General features: G+C 42.2%; 1 protein-coding gene across 2 annotated transcripts in view; it reads left to right on the forward strand.

Moving 5' to 3' along the window:
* The window catches only part of spata2 (spermatogenesis associated 2), a 46,784-nt gene extending 31,042 nt beyond the window's left edge, over positions 1-15,742 (forward strand). For both annotated transcript variants that reach the window (XM_068048203.1, XM_068048202.1), the window contains exon 3: positions 4,390-15,742. In XM_068048203.1, coding sequence (XP_067904304.1) covers positions 4,390-5,667 — 1,278 coding nt within the window. In that variant the 3' untranslated portion in view covers positions 5,668-15,742. The remainder of the gene's footprint in view (positions 1-4,389) is intronic.
* Positions 15,743-19,556: the final 3,814 nt, after the last annotated feature.

Here is a 19,556-nt window from a genome sequence, read left to right on the forward strand (position 1 = left end):
AAAGAAAAGGCTGAAGTATTTGCAACAATTTTCAGCCAGAAGTACAAAGTGGATGATCCATCTCGGCCTCCTCCTGAAGTCCCCAGGATCTCTCATACCAGTCTTCAGCCAATTTGATTCACTCCATGTGATATCAAGAAAAGGCTGAAGGCACTGGATACTGCAAAGGCTTTGGGTCCTGACAACATCCCAGCTGTAGTACTGAAGATTTGTGCTGCAGAACTAGCTGCGCTGCTAGCCAAGCTGTTCCAGTACAGTTACAACACTGGCATCTACCTGACAATGTGGAAAATTGCCCAGATATGTCCTGTCCACAAAAAGCAGGACAAATCCAATCCAGTCAATTACCACCCCATCAGTCTACTCTCAATCATTAGCAAAGTGATGGAAGGTGTCTTCGACAGTGCTATCAAGTGCCACTTAAAACAGCAACGACCTGCTCACTGATGCTCAGTTTGGGTTCTGCCAGAGCCACTCGGCTCCTGACTTCATTACAGCCTTGGTCCAAACTTGGACAATAGAGCTGAACTCGAGGTGAGGTGGGAGTGATTGCCCTTGGCATCAAGGCAGCATTTGACAGTCATTAAAGAGCCCTTGCCAAATTGAAGTCAATGGGAATCGGGGGGGAAACTCTCCATTGGTTGGAGTCATAACTAGCACAAAGGTTACGGTTGTTGGAGGTCGATTATCTCAGCTCCAGGACATCACTGCAGGAATCCCTCAGGATAATGTCCTAGGCACAACCATCTTCAGCTGCTTCATCAATGGCCTTCCCTCCGTCATAAGGTCAGAAGTGGGGGTGTTTGCTGCTGATTGCACAATGTTCAGTACCACTCACAACTCTTCAGGTACTGAAGCAGTCTGTGTCCATATGCAGCAAGACCTGGACAACATTGAGTCTTGGGCTGATAAGTGGCAAGTAACACTTGTGCCAGGCAATGACTATCTCCAACAAGAGAGAATCTAACCATCCCCGCTTGACATTCAGCAGCATTATCATTGAATCCCCCACTATCAACATCCTGGGGGTGACCAGAAACTGAACTGAAGCAGCCACATAAATACTGTGGCTTCAAGAGCAGGTCAGAGGCTGAGAATTCTGCGGCGGGTAACCCACCTGACTCCCAAAAGCCTGTCCACTATCTACAAGGCACAAGTCAGGAGTGTGATGGAATACTCTCCCCTTGCCTGGATGAGTGCAGCTCCAATAATACTCAGGAAGCTCAACGCCCTGCAGGACAAAGCGGCCCGCTTGATCGGCACCCCATCCACCACCTGCAACATTCACTCCCACTACCACCAACACACAGTGGCAGCCATGGACACTATATACAAGATGCATTGCAGCAATTCAACAGCCCTTCCAAACCGACCTCTTACACCTAGAACAACAAGGGCAGCAGATGCGTGGGAACGCCACCACCTGCAATTTCCACTCCAAACCCCCACAACGTCCTTACTTGGAAGTATATCACCATTCCTTTGCTGTTGCTGGATCAAAATTCTGGAACTCCCTTCCTAACCCCACTGTGGGTGTACCCGCACCAGATGGATTGCAGTAGTTCAAGAAGGCAGCTCTCCACCGCCTTCTCGAGGGCAACTGGGGTGGGCAACAAATGCTGGCCTTGCCAGTGATGCCTACATCCCATGAAACAAATAAAAAAAAAAAACATAAAAAGGAGATATTCATTAAAATAGGAATGCTTTGTCACAAGTGGTATGGATAATAAAGTAAGTGCAGCTAACAAAACGATGCTGGATAAATTACCTGAAGGAGGGAGCAAGATGGGGCTATTTTATAAAATCAAGCCTTGGAAGGATCTTGAGTTTAGCACAGACATGAAGGATCAGGAGGCTTCCTGTAAATTTAAAAGTTTATCAAGAATTTCCTCTAATTGAACACAAGACCAAAGCTTTCATTTTTGGCTCCTACTAAAAATTAAGCTTCCTGGGCATAGTTCAAGCAGTGCACAGCTTTACAATCCTACTCAAGCTAGAACTGATCTTCCAAATACTATCCATCACCAAGGCCACTTATTTCCACCATTGCAACATTGCCTAAATCTCGAATTACCAAAATTCCTATCGATACCTTTGCCACCTTTAGACTTGTTTTTTCTCTCCTTGCCAGCACCTATAAATTCCAGCTCATTTAAAAGTCTATTGCCCTTATCTTGTCCTCCTTGCTGACCGCTCCATCCTACACTGGCTCTCTATCCCCCAATACCAATCAAGTTTTAAATTCTTGCACTCATCTATAATTCTCTGCACAACATCAGACCACTGTGCCTCTGTAATTTTCTACAGCTTTATGTCCCCTGCTGTGCATTTCCATTTCCATCTGTCTCACCCATGCTGGCAGAGATTTTGATAGTCTTGGTCTAATTTTTTTGCCACTCCTGCCTATATTTTTATCTTTATGCCACTATCTCTTTCTTTCCTTGCCTTTAAAATACTTCTCAACTGCATCTCCAACAAAATGAATCACCTCTCCCATCCCTTTCCCTAAAGGCCTCCATATGTTCATTTCTTTGTCCATGAAGCACCTTGGGATGTTTCTCTACACTCAAATGATATATAAATGCAAGTAGTTGTTCCTTGGTTCTTTTTCTGTAATCCTCATAATTGCTAATTTTATTGACTACTGAATTTTCTCTGTATCTTCTCTGTTCTTCAAAATGACATTGCCTAATCTCAAAGGAGCTCCATTTCAAAGCTGCTTCGAGAGAAAGAGCAAGTCAGACTTGAATGTAACATTACTCACAATTTCTGCTCAGAGGCTTATATGTAGTCAACTGTCTTAATTGTGTTAAGAAAGTGCTTCCATTATTTTTAATTTATTTTTTAAGGACTTGTGTTAAAACTGTAAAGATTCCATGGATTTTTTTTTTACCAAGTTCACTGACAGGACAAGATGTTGTTTAAAAGCCACCTATGCTGGAGGCCATCTGTGATTTGGACTCAGAAAACAGCAGAACGCTTGGTGACTTGGGGAAAAATTGGTTACAGAGAAGCCACATGTCTAGGTTTATGGAGGTCAAGAAGTCGACTCTCTCTATTTGGGGTTTGGACATTGTTTTCAGTTAGTTGTAATGAGAACTGTTTGAAGACAGTTGGTGTTTTCCTACCAAGGAAAAAAGAAATCATGCAGCTCACCACCTCTGCCTTTTTGAAGAAATCCTGCCAAGATTCAGTGTAGAAGAGCAAAAAAATCCCTAGTGCCGTATAGCTCCTGAGGAGCTGAAAACCTTGATGCCACATTTCTCCTAGAAAGCCTACTAGAATAATTCTCTAGAACGGACCGTTTCTGAAACGAACCCAGTGATCTGTCTCTGTGTGCCCAGATGCTAGACCAAAAAGAGACAACTGACTTCCTTCCATATCTTCCTCCTTTATCACCAAGTATTTGGCCAAAGTAGTTTTTTTTGTAACAGACCGCTGCAGAGTGAATTTGTGTGTTTTTTCCAGCATGTGTGAGTGTAATTAGGGAATTTTAAAATAGGGAACATTCATATTTTAATCGGTGTGTTAATGCATTGCTTTGTTACTGGTTAATAATAAACTGAAGAAGGGTCACTGACCTGAAACATTAACTCTGCTTCTCTCTCCACAGATGCTGCCAAACCTGCTGAGTATTTTTAGCATTTCTTGTTTTTATTTCAGATTTCCAGCATCTGCAGTATTTTGCCTTTATGATAATTTTGTTTAAGAAATCTGGTTGGTGTATTTTATTCGGGGATAAGAAATTAAGTATATGATTGGCTGTATTGGTAACCGGGTAAACATTTAAATAGATGTTGTGACCTGTGGCAAAAGTGGAATTAGAAAAGACAGTGCAGTCCTCCCGTCTCGGTCATAACAATTTGTGAGTGATTGAAAGCAACACAAATGTTTAGTGAAATATAATACTGGTTGGGAATCAAAAGGGGGAAATATGCAATTTGCTAAAATAGAGTATTTTCTGGGAGTTGGAGAAGTTAAATAACTTCAAAGCTCTTGCCCAAATTATTTCTGGGATTTTACCTTTAGAAAAGCTTTTCTCATTTGGCTATCCGTTGTTTAAATGCTGATTAGAACAGTGAAATGTTTTGGAGTTCGTTTGGTATGCCCTCCTAATTTTTTTTTAAAAAGGCTTTACTGTTTTTTTTTACATGGAGCAAAATAATTGAATCACATCATTGCAGATTGCTACACTTCTTTACTAAATCCTCAAGTTCATAACTGAGTTCAAGTTTGAATCCCATGCCTGTCTTAATAATTGAGTGTACATGTTGTATCCACTTTCACTCCCTTTTAAAGGGAGCTGCATGAAAAATAACAACCATGTCGGGAAAGTTAACGTGTGAAATGCTAAAAACATGACTCACTCAACTTTTCTTTCTGTTCTAGACCTTCACGGGCCATTTTGTCTACTATATCAAATCTGCATTGTGTGACGATGATATTTGGAATATCCTGTATCATATAGGGTACTACCATGAAAAGGAAATGTACGAACTGAAAAACAAAGTAAACACTAACCGTGTGAAATTGATGTCCTTTGAGCTCTTCTTGGCTGGAATTGAATGCGAAAACTTACTTGAAATCTGTTCACAAATAAAAGGTAAGGGCTATTCAGAGCTTAATGTAATTGAAGAACGAAAGAACAGCACAGAAGATGTGAGAGGTTGCATTGATGCATTGAAAAGACAACGAAGACTGATGGAAGGCTTGCATACGTCAGGGACTCGAATGGACTATCGAAGATCAGACAGTGAACGGTTAACTAACAGTTACATGAAACAATTGATGTACAAGCCTTCACTACTTTTAGATACTGACGAAAATCATTTGGAGAAGCAGCTAAATAAAGTTCACCTGACACCTGTGCATCACAAAAAAGAGATGGTTTATAGCTCTTCTTTTGAGGACATGGTTGATGAGATTTATCGTCCTACACCTTCCCTTCTTGCTATGTCAAGTTCCCCTCGTTTAGGGTCAGAGGAATACTTGCAGTCTCCCAATGATAGCTGGAGAGCAGAAACCAATCTTAATACTACTTTCCATGCACTTGATGACCTGGATCTTTACACAGCTGAAGATCCTAGAAGCACTTTAACACCGAGATGGGCGGACACAACTAGTCACAGTACAAGGTTGATAAAAAATAATGACCCAAGAGGTGTGTACCATGAAACTCCACATTTTACCAAAGAAAGTGTATCTAATGCAGTTGCGTTGAAATGCCAATTGTGTGGAATATCCAGCGGTACCTCAACTTGCCAAAAATGTGACCAGGTTCTTTGTAACCAGTTCCAAGACAATGGAGAGTGTACACTTTACCCTTGTAGACAAGAACATCCAAGAGCAGTGGGTATATTATCACGCTCATCATCTGTTCAGAATGATCTTTCTGTGAGTTCAGCTCTGAAAGAAAAATGTGTATTTTCTATCTCATCACAGTATCAAGAGCGCTTACCCAGTTCCAAGGGCACCAGCACACTGCGCTGTGGATTTTGTGACAAACCTGGTGCAAAGTTCACTTGTGTAAGCTGTTCTAAGGTCTCCTGTGAAGATTGCAGGGCTGTTTATCATCAGGATTTATGCAACAAGAATAAGATGCACAATTTCCACCCAAATAACCAGCTCAATTTCAAATCTGGCAAAATTTATCCCCCATACAGATGAATTATATAATCTGGAATAACGATGCATGATCAGCCCTGGAAAAATCTATGCTGAGAATATTTTGAAAATACGCAGGTTGCAGAATGAAAATTCTGTTGAAATACAAATGCACACTGTGATCTCTTCTACTACAACATGTACCTTAAGGTATTTAAGTTGCTGCTATATTTTTCAAGGGCTGATTTATGTACATTTAAGCTGCTTTAATCAAAAAAAAAATCATACCAGTGATACAGAAAATGAAATGATGGTTTAGCACCTGGAGCAGACAAATATGTTGTAACCAAAAGTGAATGGGAAACAACAGTCTGCAATATTTGATGCTGGAGGATTTAATGTAAAACTGTCAAATATTTGTACAAACTAGCCTTGTTATTGATGTGCAATTTTCTCTGGCCTTTTTCTAATGTGATGGTGTTTCATAATTACTTACAATAGGTGAGCAAGTGTGTATTTTCTCATGGGAACTCTGATCCTGTTCTGGTATCCCTTGGCTTACCCATGCATTTTTTTTTGTTGAAGACTGTTAAATAATTTTATGATGGCTTGTATGAATAAAACTGTGTGCCTGGCAATGCTAAATCCTGATTGTTTCTTTTAAGCCAAGAAGTTAAATTTGTGTCTGATCCCTAAGTTAACACCTTATGTACTGGTAATACTGAATTATTCTTTTCTGAGTTTACCACGCTGAATGCTCTTAACTTTTGACTCTCCTTAGTTATGAGGTTCGGGAATCCCTCCTTGTCCATAGGCTATAATGTCAGTTGTGGTAGCCGAGTTTTATAGCGCACACATCTAAAAATTGATGGATTCAATTTTTTGCTGGCACCATCTGTAAACAAGTATTTAATCATATTCAGTTTTAACTAGCTGTTGAACTTTTCTATTGCAACCTGATTTCTAGATAAGTTCCTCAAACTGACAGATGAATTATCTCTCTTATTTATCTGATCACTAACATTAAGATATATGTAAGATGTGTTTATAAAACCTTTCCTACCCTTGTGTCCTTTTTGAAGTGCTGACTCATGCTAGTTGTACAGGTACTGTTCTTCACTCAAGTATTTCATGCATGTGAGTTTTGATGCTCTTCAATCTGGCAAAGCCAGATCCTTCCTAATGTGCCCTTCCATTTGGGTTCAATGGATCACAGTTAGGGTAGGCAATCTGTTTTATTTCTTCCTTTCACCCTACCGTAGTTGCTGAGACCACATACAGCATTCCTGCTTTTGCCCACCTGAGATTATTCAACTTGTCACAGAGCAGATCAAATGCTGCCTTCTGTTGTGTGTGGCTTATTTAATATAGGTAGTGAATATATCCATTAAACAATTGGGAAGCACATTTTAAAAGATAAATATTTTAAACTTTTGAGAATGGGAATTTCTCATTTATTGTAACTGTTGAATGGAATTGCATTCAACAATGTACAAGCAGTACCTTTCTCTAGGATTTTATTATCTGCATACCTGGGATGTGATCATTACACTAATGTGTATTGTTTTATGCAGTGTGACTAGTGATTGCTCAAAATTAATTGGGAAGCAGTTAATAGGAACAAGAAGGAGCAGGCTATGCAGCCCGTTCAGCCTGTAACACAATTCATAGATCATGGCTGATCTGTATCTTAATTTCATTTAATCACCTTGGTTCCAAATCCTTTAATACCTTTTCCTAACAAAAATATATCACTTGGTCTTAAAAATTTCAATTGACCTAGCCTCAACAGCTTCTTGTGGGAGCAATTTCCACCGTCTATTGTGTGAATAAGTTCTACCTGACATCACCCCTGAATGACACAGCTCAAATTTTAAGGTTATGCCCCCTTGTTCTGGACGTGCTCACGAGAGAAAATATTTTCTCTCTCTCTCGCGCTCTGTCCTATCCCTTTAATCATCATAAAACACCTCAATTAGATTGCCCCTTAATGTTCTGTATTCAAAGGAATATGAGCCTAATCTACGCAGCCTAACATAATTTGATCCTTTTACCCCAGTATCATTCTAGTGAATGTATGCTGCAGTATGTCCTTCCTGCGGTATGGTGCCCAAAACTGAAAGTAGTACTCCAGATGTGGTCTTACCAGAGCTTTATGCAACTGTAGAAAACCTTTAGCCTTTAATTATCTTTGTATCTGCCCTCTAGTTTCTTTATGAATTCTGTGCATAGACCCCTAAATCTCTGTTCTTCCACAGTTTCTAGCTTTTTACTATTTAGAAAATATTCTTATCCTCCTCAGAGCCAAAGCAGATGATTTCACACTTCCCCACATTGAGCTCCATTTGCCAGCTTTGCCCACTAGCTTAATCTATCAATACCCCTTTGCAACTTTCTGCTTGCATCTACACTAACTGTGCTAGTATAGATCCCTGGGAGACACCTAGTTACATCCTGCCAAATAGAGTACTTACCCATTATCCTTATCTCTGACTCCTGCCCATGTCAATAGGTTGCCATGCACTTTAATTTTTGCTAACAGTCACTTGTGTGGGACCTTGCCAAATGTCTTGGAAGTCCATATCAATAGCATCCACAGAAACAGCCTCATCTACCACATTCAATTGGGTTTTTTAGACATAACTTGCCCCTTACAAAGCCATGCTGATGATTTCTCATCCGTTCATATTTGTCCAAGTGCTCAGTCAGTCTATCCCTATTAATCAATTCTAGTTTCTAGTAATTTACCCACAACAAACATTAGACTAAATAGGTCTATAATGTCTAGGTTTCTCTCTCACACTCTTCTTAAATAATGGAGTGATATTGGCAATTTTCCAATCCAAGGAGACAATTTCTGAATCAAGAGAGTTTTGGAAGATTATGACTAAAGCATCAAGATTTTAAAGTAGGAGAGAAAAGTTAAAGGAAGGAGGGGTTTAGGAAAGAAATTCCTAAAGGTTTAGGGCCTGGATGGTGAAGTCACAATCACCAATTATGGGATGAAGTTAGTAGGGGATGCCTAAGATTCCGGAATTGGAAGACGATTACGTTGTCTGAGGGTTGTTTGACTGGAAGTGTTTACAGAGATAGAAAGAGCTGAGGCCATGGAGGGATTTGAACACAAGGATGTGAATTTTAAATTTGAGATGTTGGTCGGGGAGCCAATGTGGGTCAGTGAACACAGGTGATAAGTTTAGCTTGTATATAATCACTCCTCCGTATTTCCCTTTAGAATGTCCTTGCCAATGCGATCAAGGGCGTTGCCATTCACGTTCTATGCTGGACTATGTTGTCATTATGGCTTTGGCTGAAATATGGCTCATGGATGGCAACACCTTGCCCTTTACTGAAGCCTGCCCACCTGCCTATTCTTTCCACCACTTGTCCGCAAAGTGCTGCAGTGGCATTATGGCCCTATCATCAAATCCTACCTTTGATGTTATAGTCATACTCTTCTGGCACCTCTTGTGCACTTCACCTTGTTCCACACTATTCACCAGTCCTAGTGGAGTGACAGTAAATACATTAATCTCACTGGATCATTGGATTTATTCCAGTACTAAATATTAGAACTATAGAAAATGGACCTGATGCTAACCCTGAGCTGGGAATGGAGATTGGACTGGCAGTAGTGGGTTATGGACCTGCACGATCATGAGATAAAATCTGCCAGGCTTCTTCAACGGCCAGTCCTCATTTGAATATTGCTTCCAGGATTGGCACCTCCACTATGTGTCGAGACATGACTCAAACCTGTATGATGTAATTTCCCGGTGCTTATTTGAAGGCCCAGTGCAGAATTGAAATGGAGACACAGATCAGGAAGCTTCTACAAGGAGGAAAGAAGAGGAGGAATGGAGATGGCTGCAAAAAAGGGAAGTTTTTCAGATGCTTCCCTTGATCTGCTCTGTGCTTTAAGGGCCAGCAGAGAGATGCTGTTTCCCAGTAGTGGGAAAAAGAAACCTACTGATACCACAAAGGATGCCTGAGTGGAGGTGCAAGAAGACATCAGCAGCAGGAATGTGAACATGAGCTTGTGGATTCAGTGCCGCAAATGGTTCAATAATCCGACTAGGTCAGAACAGGTTGGCAGACCTCTATATGCACCAAAATCTTGAAATACAGCCACCAGCACCCCCACCCCCAAACACCTCACTGTCTTATCATTCTACTGCATTCACTGCTCCTTATTCCCAAGTTACTTTCATCACAGATCAGAGTAGATTGATGCAGCTCCTCATTCTCACTGCCTTTACATGTTCAGCTCCTGCTTTCTTCCTCCACACTCCCAGTAGCTGCACTACTGACCTCATTCACCTCCATCTATTCTCATTTCAAATACTAAGATATTATGACCATGTTCCACATAGGCACTCATAATAACAATCCTTATGCGCCTGCCTGATTCTCACCTTCACCATGTGCACTGCATCTATTGGATGCGTATATTCCTCAGAGCCACTCGTAGGTTGCCAGGAAGAGGAGGACCAGGACTGGTGGAGGGCCATTAGAGATCATAGTTTCTCCAGCAGAGGAGTTACTCGAGACCAGGAGCGCCCTGAGCATTGGAAATGATGAGATTGGCAGTTAAGTGGAGAAGGATGAAAGCATTAATCCACCAGACTGGCAATTCCCACAAAGTAACTTCATCCTCCCTGGATTTCAGAGCATCAACAACTCTGATCAAGTGATTCATCTGCATATCAATGTTGACAAAGTACCATCGCTTAATCATATTCTTCTTTCCTCCAGGATATCGCAAGAAGACCACAAGCCCCTGCCTGCAGATGATGACTCCTCAGGACCTCTCTACCTGCTCTGGGTGAAACGTCACAAAAAACATGTAGGCTCCAGTGTAGATAGCACCACATCAGTTGGGCCTCTTACATCAAGTAGATGGGACAGCACTTGTTGACTCTCATGGCACAATTGAGTATGAGCAGAGAGTGATGGCCAAACTGAGGAGAGTACAAAAACAAGAAATGCTGGAATCACTCAGCAGGTCTGGCAGCATCTGTGGAAAGAGAAGCAGAGTTAATGTTTCGGGTCAGTGACCCTTCTTCGGAACATGCCTTTACATGCTGGATGTTGCCATTCTATCCAAGCTATGTTCAACACGACAGATGCAGGACCCAGCAGCCAGCAATGAAGAGGAGAATACTGGAAGCACGGCAGCAGCTATGTGAGGTATTGGAAGTCCTGCCAGGCACAATGTCCATAGTGCCAAAGAGATGGCGATGTCCAACTTTGGACACATGGGGTGATGTTGCAGGGTTTTTAAATTCTGCAGTCTACCATGGAGCGTGTGGCAAGCTCCATTGAAAATGTAGCAGGGTGCTCACGTTAGTTACTGCAACCAGCAATTGTGGCCTGCCTGCAAACTCGCATGGCGGCTGTGTAGACACAGGGTGCAAGCCCCTCTACCAGATTTGACAAGGTGGTAGACAGCCTAAATAGGAGTTTTCAAAACATCACTGATCTGCACTCAGCTTTCCCACAGACATGTAGGACTGATGTCCTGCTCCTTCAAGGGAGGGAGGTTAGCAGAACTGTTGAGGCAAGTGCAGGTCTTTCTCAACAGCTGCATGTCTGGTCTATTGCCACCTCCTGAAACAATTCCAGCTGGTCCCCGGATTCCCTTTGCAGAAATGCAGGAGAAGCAGTCAGTGGCAGGGCTCTTGCAGGCTCCAATACCTGGACATTGTCAGTCACGAGCATTTAGTGAGAATGAGAAAGATACGCGGTAGCCTACCACCATCTCTGCTGAAGCCACTGGGGTTGGATCACATAGAAGTGGTAGGGATAGAAAGAGGAAGGCTATATAGATCAGGAAGGGTTAAAACATAAGTGTTCCTTTAGTTTGCTTTTTAAGAATTAATTTCTGAAGCACTTGAAAATGATTGTAACTCACCATGTTTTAATGGTGATTTCACAGTCTGGTTTTCATTTAATGGGTGTGGATGGTGGAGATATGTATTGATGGCCACACTTTGAGGGACATGGGACCAGTGGAATAAGGGTTACAGGCCTGTTTGTACAAGTGGGTAGGGTTGCACGAGAGTGGTCCATTTGACGTCGGTCTAAATGAACCTGCGAGCTATTAGAGCATCCCTTCCATCATGGATAGTAATATGATCCACTGGCTGTGCATTTACTTCACTATTGTCCTCCTCATCAAATGAGACTTTTGACATTTCTCCTGCAACTCCAGTTCTCTTTGTGCTATGTTGTGATGGACGCAGCATGCCATAGTGACCCATGACCCACCTTGGTTGGCGAATGGTTCTGAGAGCCTCCAGATCTCTCAAGGCTCCTGTGGCCCAACTTGAGCATTCCAATGTCTTGCTTGATTTATGATTCTCATCATGATGTGACTAATGCTATACCTCTCCTGCTGTTAAAATGGTGGAGTTCCTGAGACGGCCACAGGGCCAAGGAGGCCTGGAAGAAAGCACCTCTGAACAGGTTGATTCACTCTCTCGAATCTTGTAAAGCACTAACTCAGAAACATTGTGGAACAATGGTGTTTTGCACTGGGTGACGTACAGAGATTGAATGAGTAGAAGAAAGGCACAGTGGAAACGGGAAGCAGTTATCCCCAATATGACAGGCCCTATAATACCAGTCACAGTATCTCACAGGAGTGCTCAGATTGTTATCATGCAAGTTTTAGTGTTTCTTCTTTTCTCTACGTGGACAGGTTTGAAGTTTACATTTAGACAGCTGTTGATGGGAACTTCAGCAATTACAATGCACTCCTGCTTGGTCTGGCCAAGGTGGACTTGAAGGTGGGACTGGGAGGAAAGGTGATTGGCATGCTGATGCATTCTTGCCTTTGGGCAATCTTGCCGGAGGCGGTGAAACAACCAAGGTCTACCCATCTGCCAGCGACTGGTAGGCAATTTGAATAATTGCCCATTTCTGGGAAAATTGCGATGCCGCCGCGATCTTTCTGGTGGTGGACAGCCCGCCTCCCACTGAGGTGAAAGCCTGGCAAGTGGCTGGCTGTGGAGGGCCTGTGAAGCAGCTTTTCCTTCCCCCACCAGCAGGCAAAGGCCATCCTGTCGCTGGGTTTTCCCTGAAAAGTGGTGGACTGGCAACTGTGGCCACTTTCTTTTCTAAATGTACAAACCTCTTCAATGAGTATCTCCAGATGGAGGTGCTTGATGGTCCCCATCCTGCAGCAGCAGCAGCGCCCACCTCTGCTTGTGGGGCTGCTGTCCTTCCAAGGCTGTAGGCATCTGTTTAGGCCTGCAGCCTCCAGAACCTTAAGGACGGTGGCCAATTAGGAAGCCACCTCCCAGAAGATGGTGCCAGAGGACACATTGCCGGCAAGTGCAACGTAGGGTCCCGGAAAGGGTCCCGCCCCATGATTATTTTTAAAGGATCTAAGATTCCCCCCATTGCATCAGAGCAGACTCAGATAAATTGGCGTGTTGAGACAATGTCCTTTAATGGGATAGACATGAAATGATGACGCTGTGTAAAGGAATGACAACACATCTTTATCCTTCTGTCACCACCATTCAATGCCTGCATGCATGCTGCAAAGTATGTTTGGGCAGGACTGCCTTGCAGCTGTCAAAAAGGTGTCAACGTTGCAGTTGGGCCATTTTAGACTCTTACAGAAGATGGGGGGGCACCACTATCTTGAGTCTTTGACAGAAATAAAGCTGCCAGCCATCTCCTGTGCTCCATTCACTGGAAAAACCATCACAAGAAGCAATATATTAGGTAACTGAACACATCAGACACACAGGAGGGAGACACTGGAGTGATGAGCATGAGACCTGCAGAGCCCATTTTGGGAAATAAAATATAATGGCATTTTAAAAGAAGTAGTATTTTTGGGAGTTGGAAAATCTGTAGTTGACTGCATTTGTTGAGGGAAGGGTGAAGATGTAGAGAACACTGTTCCTGCAGAGTCTAAGGTGCAATTAGATCCTAATAAGCAGCTCTGGCAGTTGGCAAATTGGGAGTTACCAACAACATCCGCGTTCTTAAAAATATTCTCAGTCTCAGAAGTCCGAGAGCCGCCTTCCCTGAGAGCTCCATGTTTTTTCTATGTTGCAAAAAAAGTTTTAGTGTACAGTAAACCATGACCATGTGTGACATTTTGGCGAGCCTGTAGGAAACCCCCAGATCTATCAAAGCATCCAAGACTCCACCATATTGTTAGTATTTTCAATAATGGCTGTTGTTAACACATGAACTTAATTATACTCGTGGTCACCCGGTTTTGGAGTTTTGCACAACTGTTGCAACCCAGGCCTGGGGTGAGTAGCTTTGGTTTCCACGCAGCCAGCTTTGCACTTTTTGTTTTCTGGGGTTACACAATGCAGGCACAGTCAATTCTTCTAAAATAAAGGTATTATGACTGCTGCCACAAAAGAGGACATTCACTTGATTGATCCTGTGCACATTGTTCCTCGTATTTATCTAGTGCAAGTCCTTGTTGTAGATGAAGGTTCCATTATTGTCAGCACGAACATGCAAATTATGACATCTGTGCTGTCCAGGCAAAACCTAGGCCTCTCCCGTTTCTGGTTGCCCACTGGGAAATTGCTTTTTGAAGTTTCTTGCTATGGGAAACATCATTTCAGTCAACTGATTTATGCTTATTTAAACTGCAGTTTAACTGTATAGTTGATGTCCCCTGTGATAGGCTGGAATGGGCCCAAGGCAAAAAGGGTTTCAGTGATCTTTTCATTCAGTAGTTAATGAGGGGTGACTGCATGTCCTCTTTCAGCATGTGGCACAACTCTTAAGTCACTGCCTCCATGGTGAAGTCTTGGAATGTTTTTTTTCTGGCCAAGCCAGAACTTACTTTATTAAGTACATCTTTTTCCTTTTAAACTTGGTTGGGAGGGTAAGGGCAGAGAAGAGCAGTCCTTCAAATATGTTCATTAGTTTATCAGCATCCCTGCATTCTAGTCACATTCTTCAAGAAAGCAAAATAAAGAGGGATTTCTGAAGAGGCACCCATTGTCCAAAGGGCTAGGTATCTTTCAATAATGGGATCAACACAATCCCTCCTGGAGACTCTCTTCATACACAGGAGGTACAATAGAAACAAAAATTCTTCTAGATGTCTTGGGAAATCCTTTATCATCAAATTGGAGTAAGTATTCAGAATGAACTATGGAGAAACCAGAAAGATTAATGTTAATTAAAACCATGAATGCTTATATGAAAAAAGACATTCTCGCAGAAACCAGGGAAACATGAGCCTTGAAGGCAATAGGCCCAGAGATAACTAGTTACAAGAGATAATTGTAGCACTCCTTATCAAAGAGTATAGAAGAACTCTTTGCTAGGAGACTGGAGTGAAATCGCTATCTGACTTGGCTAGATCATCATTTGGGGTACTAACATGGCTGAGATGATTACCAAAAGAAGTGAACTCTTTTAACACATACTACTCAGACTGGTTGAGTTGAGGTTTCTTTGAAAATCTAGATTATATGATATTTTGACTTTTTTTAAATAACACTCTTTAGTTCGTAAATAGTCTCTATGCAGAAGGCTATCTCTGTAAAAGATGGAAAGTCAAAGGGAGAATCTCTGGCAGACTGAGTGAGATTATAGCAGTTAAGAGTGTACCCTTAAGATACAGCCAGATAAGTATCTAATTTAGATGTATAGGTTTCTCTGAGATGAAAGGACATGAGATTAAGCCAGCTAGTTCAGCTACCAGCACATAAAGTGGATTCATCCAAGAGCAGAAAATCCAAGAGGAACACATAGCACCTCTACAGATGTGGGATCACTACTCTGACGTCTCTGAAGGCTAATATCATCCTCTCAGAGGAAGATGAGGCAGCCAGTTCATCCCTGCTAGGTCATAAGAGTGAGGTTGTATAAGTACTGCGAACAATTCTAACCACAAGCTTTTGGACTTTATCCAGTAGACTGGTTATCTAAGGTTGTTAACTTGTTTAAGGAGTCTAATCCTAAATTAATCTCCCCATTTTCAGACACTGATCTCAACTGTAAATTGATAATCAGCAAGCAAAAACAAATGCTGAATGATGTAACTGAACTGCCTTTGTAAGCTTTGTTGTTTATTTTGTCAATTAACTCTACTAATTATTTTCATACTCAGTGTATACATGTAAGTGCTGCTAATTATGATTTTGAGGTAAATAAATAATTGTTAGTTCATGACTTCTTGTCTGGACTCCTCTTTTGCAAGAAAAGGCTAATTCATTCATTTGGCAGCTTGTCTGTATATTGATTGGAGAGTAGTGGTATATATGCAAATACATTCTGAGCTGGTTGATGCAAGTCAAATTTAGGCATAGAATGGTTGGTAAACCCCAGATGGTTCCTTGACCAGAAATGAAGGAGAAAAGGTTAAGTATACATCTGGTGCCTTTGATAAATATTCTTGCCAGGATACATATCGTACTGTTCTTCCAAGGACAACAAAAAAAATTCAAAACACACCTGCAAATAGTGAAAAGTAAATTTAAATATATATCCGGTGAACCTACTTGACTCAAACAGTGATAAATGTTTGTAATCATTTACGGTCATAAACCCAAAACTACTGAGGGTGTTAGAATTACAATTGGATGCTTTGGGACAATTAATGCAATAAATGGATGAGCTTTGATGGCTAAATGCCCTTTCCTCATTCCTCCTTTTCTTTTCTTTTCCACTTATACATTATATTAACAAATTGCAGCATCAGTCTGCCTTTGCACAAGATGCATTTTCTCTCTCACTATATTAACTAGTGTAATAGTGACAATAGTTGCCAATAGTGGGCGGCCAATTATGGGCGGTGCAGTGGTTAGCACCGCAGCCTCACAGCTCCAGGGACCTGGGTTCGATTCTGGGTACTGCCTGTGCGGAGTTTGCAAGTTCTCCCTGTGTCTGCGTGGGTTTTTGCCGGGTGCTCCAGTTTCCTCCCACATCCAAAGACTTGCAGGTGATAGGTAAATTGGCCATTGTAAATAGCCCCTAGTGTAGGGAAGTGATGGGGAATACAGGATTACTGTAGTGTTAGTATAAATGGGTGAACAAAGAACAAAGAAAATTACAGCACAGGAACAGGCCCTTCGGCCCTCCAAGCCTGCGCCGCTCCAGATCCTCTATCTAAACATGTCGCCCATTTTCTAAGGGTCTGTATCTCTTTTCTTCCTGCCCATTCATGTATCTGTCTAGATACATCTTAAAAGACGCCATCGTGCCCGCATCTACCACCTCCGCTGGCAACGCGTTCCAGGCACCCACCACCCTCTGCGTAAAGAACTTTCCACGCATATCCCCAATAAACTTTTCCCCTTTCACTTTGAACTCGTGTCCTCTAGTAATTGAATCCCCCACTCTGGGGGAAAAAGCCTCTTGCTATCCACCCTGTCTATACCTCTCATGATTTTGTACACCTCAATCAGGTCCCCCCTCAACCTCCGTCTTTCTAATGAAAATAATCCTAATCTACTCAACCTCTCTTCATAGCTAGCGCCCTCCATACCAGGCAACATCCTGGTGAACCTCCTCTGCACCCTCTCCAAAGCATCCACATCCTTTTGGTAATGTGGCGACCAGAACTGCACGCAGTATTCCAAATGTGGCCGAACCAAAGTCCTATACAACTGTAACATGACCTGCCAACTCTTGTACTCAATACCCCGTCCGATGAAGGAAAGCATGCCGTATGCCTTCTTGACCACTCTATTTACCTGCGTTGCCACCTTCAGGGAACAGTGGACCTGAACACCCAAATCTCTCTGGACATCAATTTTCCCCAGGACTTTTCCATTTACTGTATAGTTCACTCTTGAATTGGATCTTCCAAAATGCATCACCTCGCATTTGCCCTGATTGAACTCCATCTGCCATTTCTCTGCCCAACTCTCCAATCTATCTATATTCTGCTGTATTCTCTGACAGTCCCCTTCACTATCTGCTACTCCACCAATCTTAGTGTCGTCTGCAAACTTGCTAATCAGACCACCTATACTTTCCTCCAAATCATTAATGTATATCACAAACAACAGTGGTCCCAGCACGGATCCCTGTGGAACACCACTGGTCACACGTCTCCATTTTGAGAAACTCCCTTCTACTGCTACTCTCTGTCTCCTGTTGCCCAGCCAGTTCTTTATCCATCTAGCTAGTACACCCTGGACCCCATGCGCCTTCACTTTCTCCATCAGCCTGCCATGGGGAACCTTATCAAACGCCTTACTGAAGTCCATGTATATGACATCGACAGCCCTTCCCTCATCAACCAACTTTGTCACTTCCTCAAAGAATTCTATTAAGTTGGTAAGACATGACCTTCCCTGCACAAAACCATGTTGCTTATCACTGATAAGCCCATTTTCTTCCAAATGGGAATAGATCCTATCCCTCAGTATCTTCTCCAGCAGCTTCCCTACCACTGACGTCAGGCTCACCGGTCTATAATTACCTGGATTATCCCTGCTACCCTTCTTAAACAAGGGGACAACATTAGCAATTCTCCAGTCCTCCGGGACCTCACCCGTGTTTAAGGATGCTGCAAAGATATCTGTTAAGGCCCCAGCTATTTCCTCTCTCGCTTCCCTCAGTGACCTGGGATAGATCCCATCCGGACCTGGGGACTTGTCCACCTTAATGCCCTTTAGAATACCCAACACTTCCTCCCTCCTTATGCCGACTTGACCTAGAGTAATCAAACATCTGTTCCTAACCTCAACATCCGTCATGTCCCTCTCCTCGGTGAATACCGATGCAAAGTACTCGTTTAGAATCTCAGCCATTTTCTCTGACTCCAAGCATAACATTCCTCCTTTGTCCTTTAGTGGGCCAATCCTTTCTCTAGTTACCCTCTTTCTCCTTATATATGAATAACCCGGCCGGGTGGTTGTTGGTCGACACAGACTCGGTGGGCCGAAGGGCCTGTTTCAGTGCTGTATCTCTAAATAAAAATAAATAAAAAATAAAGTAATAGTTGACAAATAGTTCAACTAAGATTTATTCTCTATCATTTGTTAAATAGAAAATTAGGAATGGCCTTTTTAACAGAGGTAGCCCCTCAGGTAACACAAGTGAATCACCTAGAATTTATGTGTGCAAGTGGAGAGTGGTTTCTCTGTCTGCAGCAGCTCAAGCCCCAGGTAAGCAGGATGGAGCCAAGTAGAGAGACCAATATCCACATCATGATGGTAATTCCACAAGAAAGGCTACCAGGTGAGTGATGGCCGGTTCAGAGCTGGGATTGGGAGAGGGAGAGAGGCCTTGGCTGTAAGATTGGAGGGAGGAATGGAGGTTTACAATGTGCATATTGGAAAGAATGAGGTCCAGAAAAGAAGTTGACTTTACCAATGCGAGTATTGGCTTTCTCTTTGACCATGTGTTGAATGGATCATTTCTGTCCTTTACTTTTATTTTTCTTCTTGTAATTGAAGATAACTACGGACAAGAAAATAAAATGTATTATGCACATGCAAAGGGCATGGTAACATATTGGCTTGTTTAGACATGCATAGCTGTACCTCACCTGAAAAGGGTCATAAACTGCCCCTACTATTTAATGTTTCTCATTTAAGCATGTTAGAATTTCACCTAAGAATATCCTACAGTACTGCTCTACCGTCAGGTGTTTGCTAACTTTTTTTTTGAAAGTTGGAGATGTTGAACTGCCAGGGAACCTTTTACACCAGTTGCAATTAAACAGCAGTGCAAAGCCGATGTGCTTGAGAATATCCAATTTGTCGTGAAAAACAGCTTTTGTGTTGATGCAACATGGAAGTCACTTCACATCAAAACATGAACTACAGCATCATTGCATCATTACATTAAACAATGTTTCCTGTCATTCATTGCATAGCAAATTAAACATTTAAACACATTAAACAATTAAATTATGCTAGGAGCACTCTTTAGAGACAGATGGCGCTATGGATCCACATTCCTACTCAGTCAATTTAAACTATTTTCATTTCAGTGACCAA

The sequence above is a fragment of the Heterodontus francisci genome, chromosome 16, assembly GCF_036365525.1.
Source record: "Heterodontus francisci isolate sHetFra1 chromosome 16, sHetFra1.hap1, whole genome shotgun sequence".
NCBI lineage: Eukaryota > Metazoa > Chordata > Chondrichthyes > Heterodontiformes > Heterodontidae > Heterodontus > Heterodontus francisci.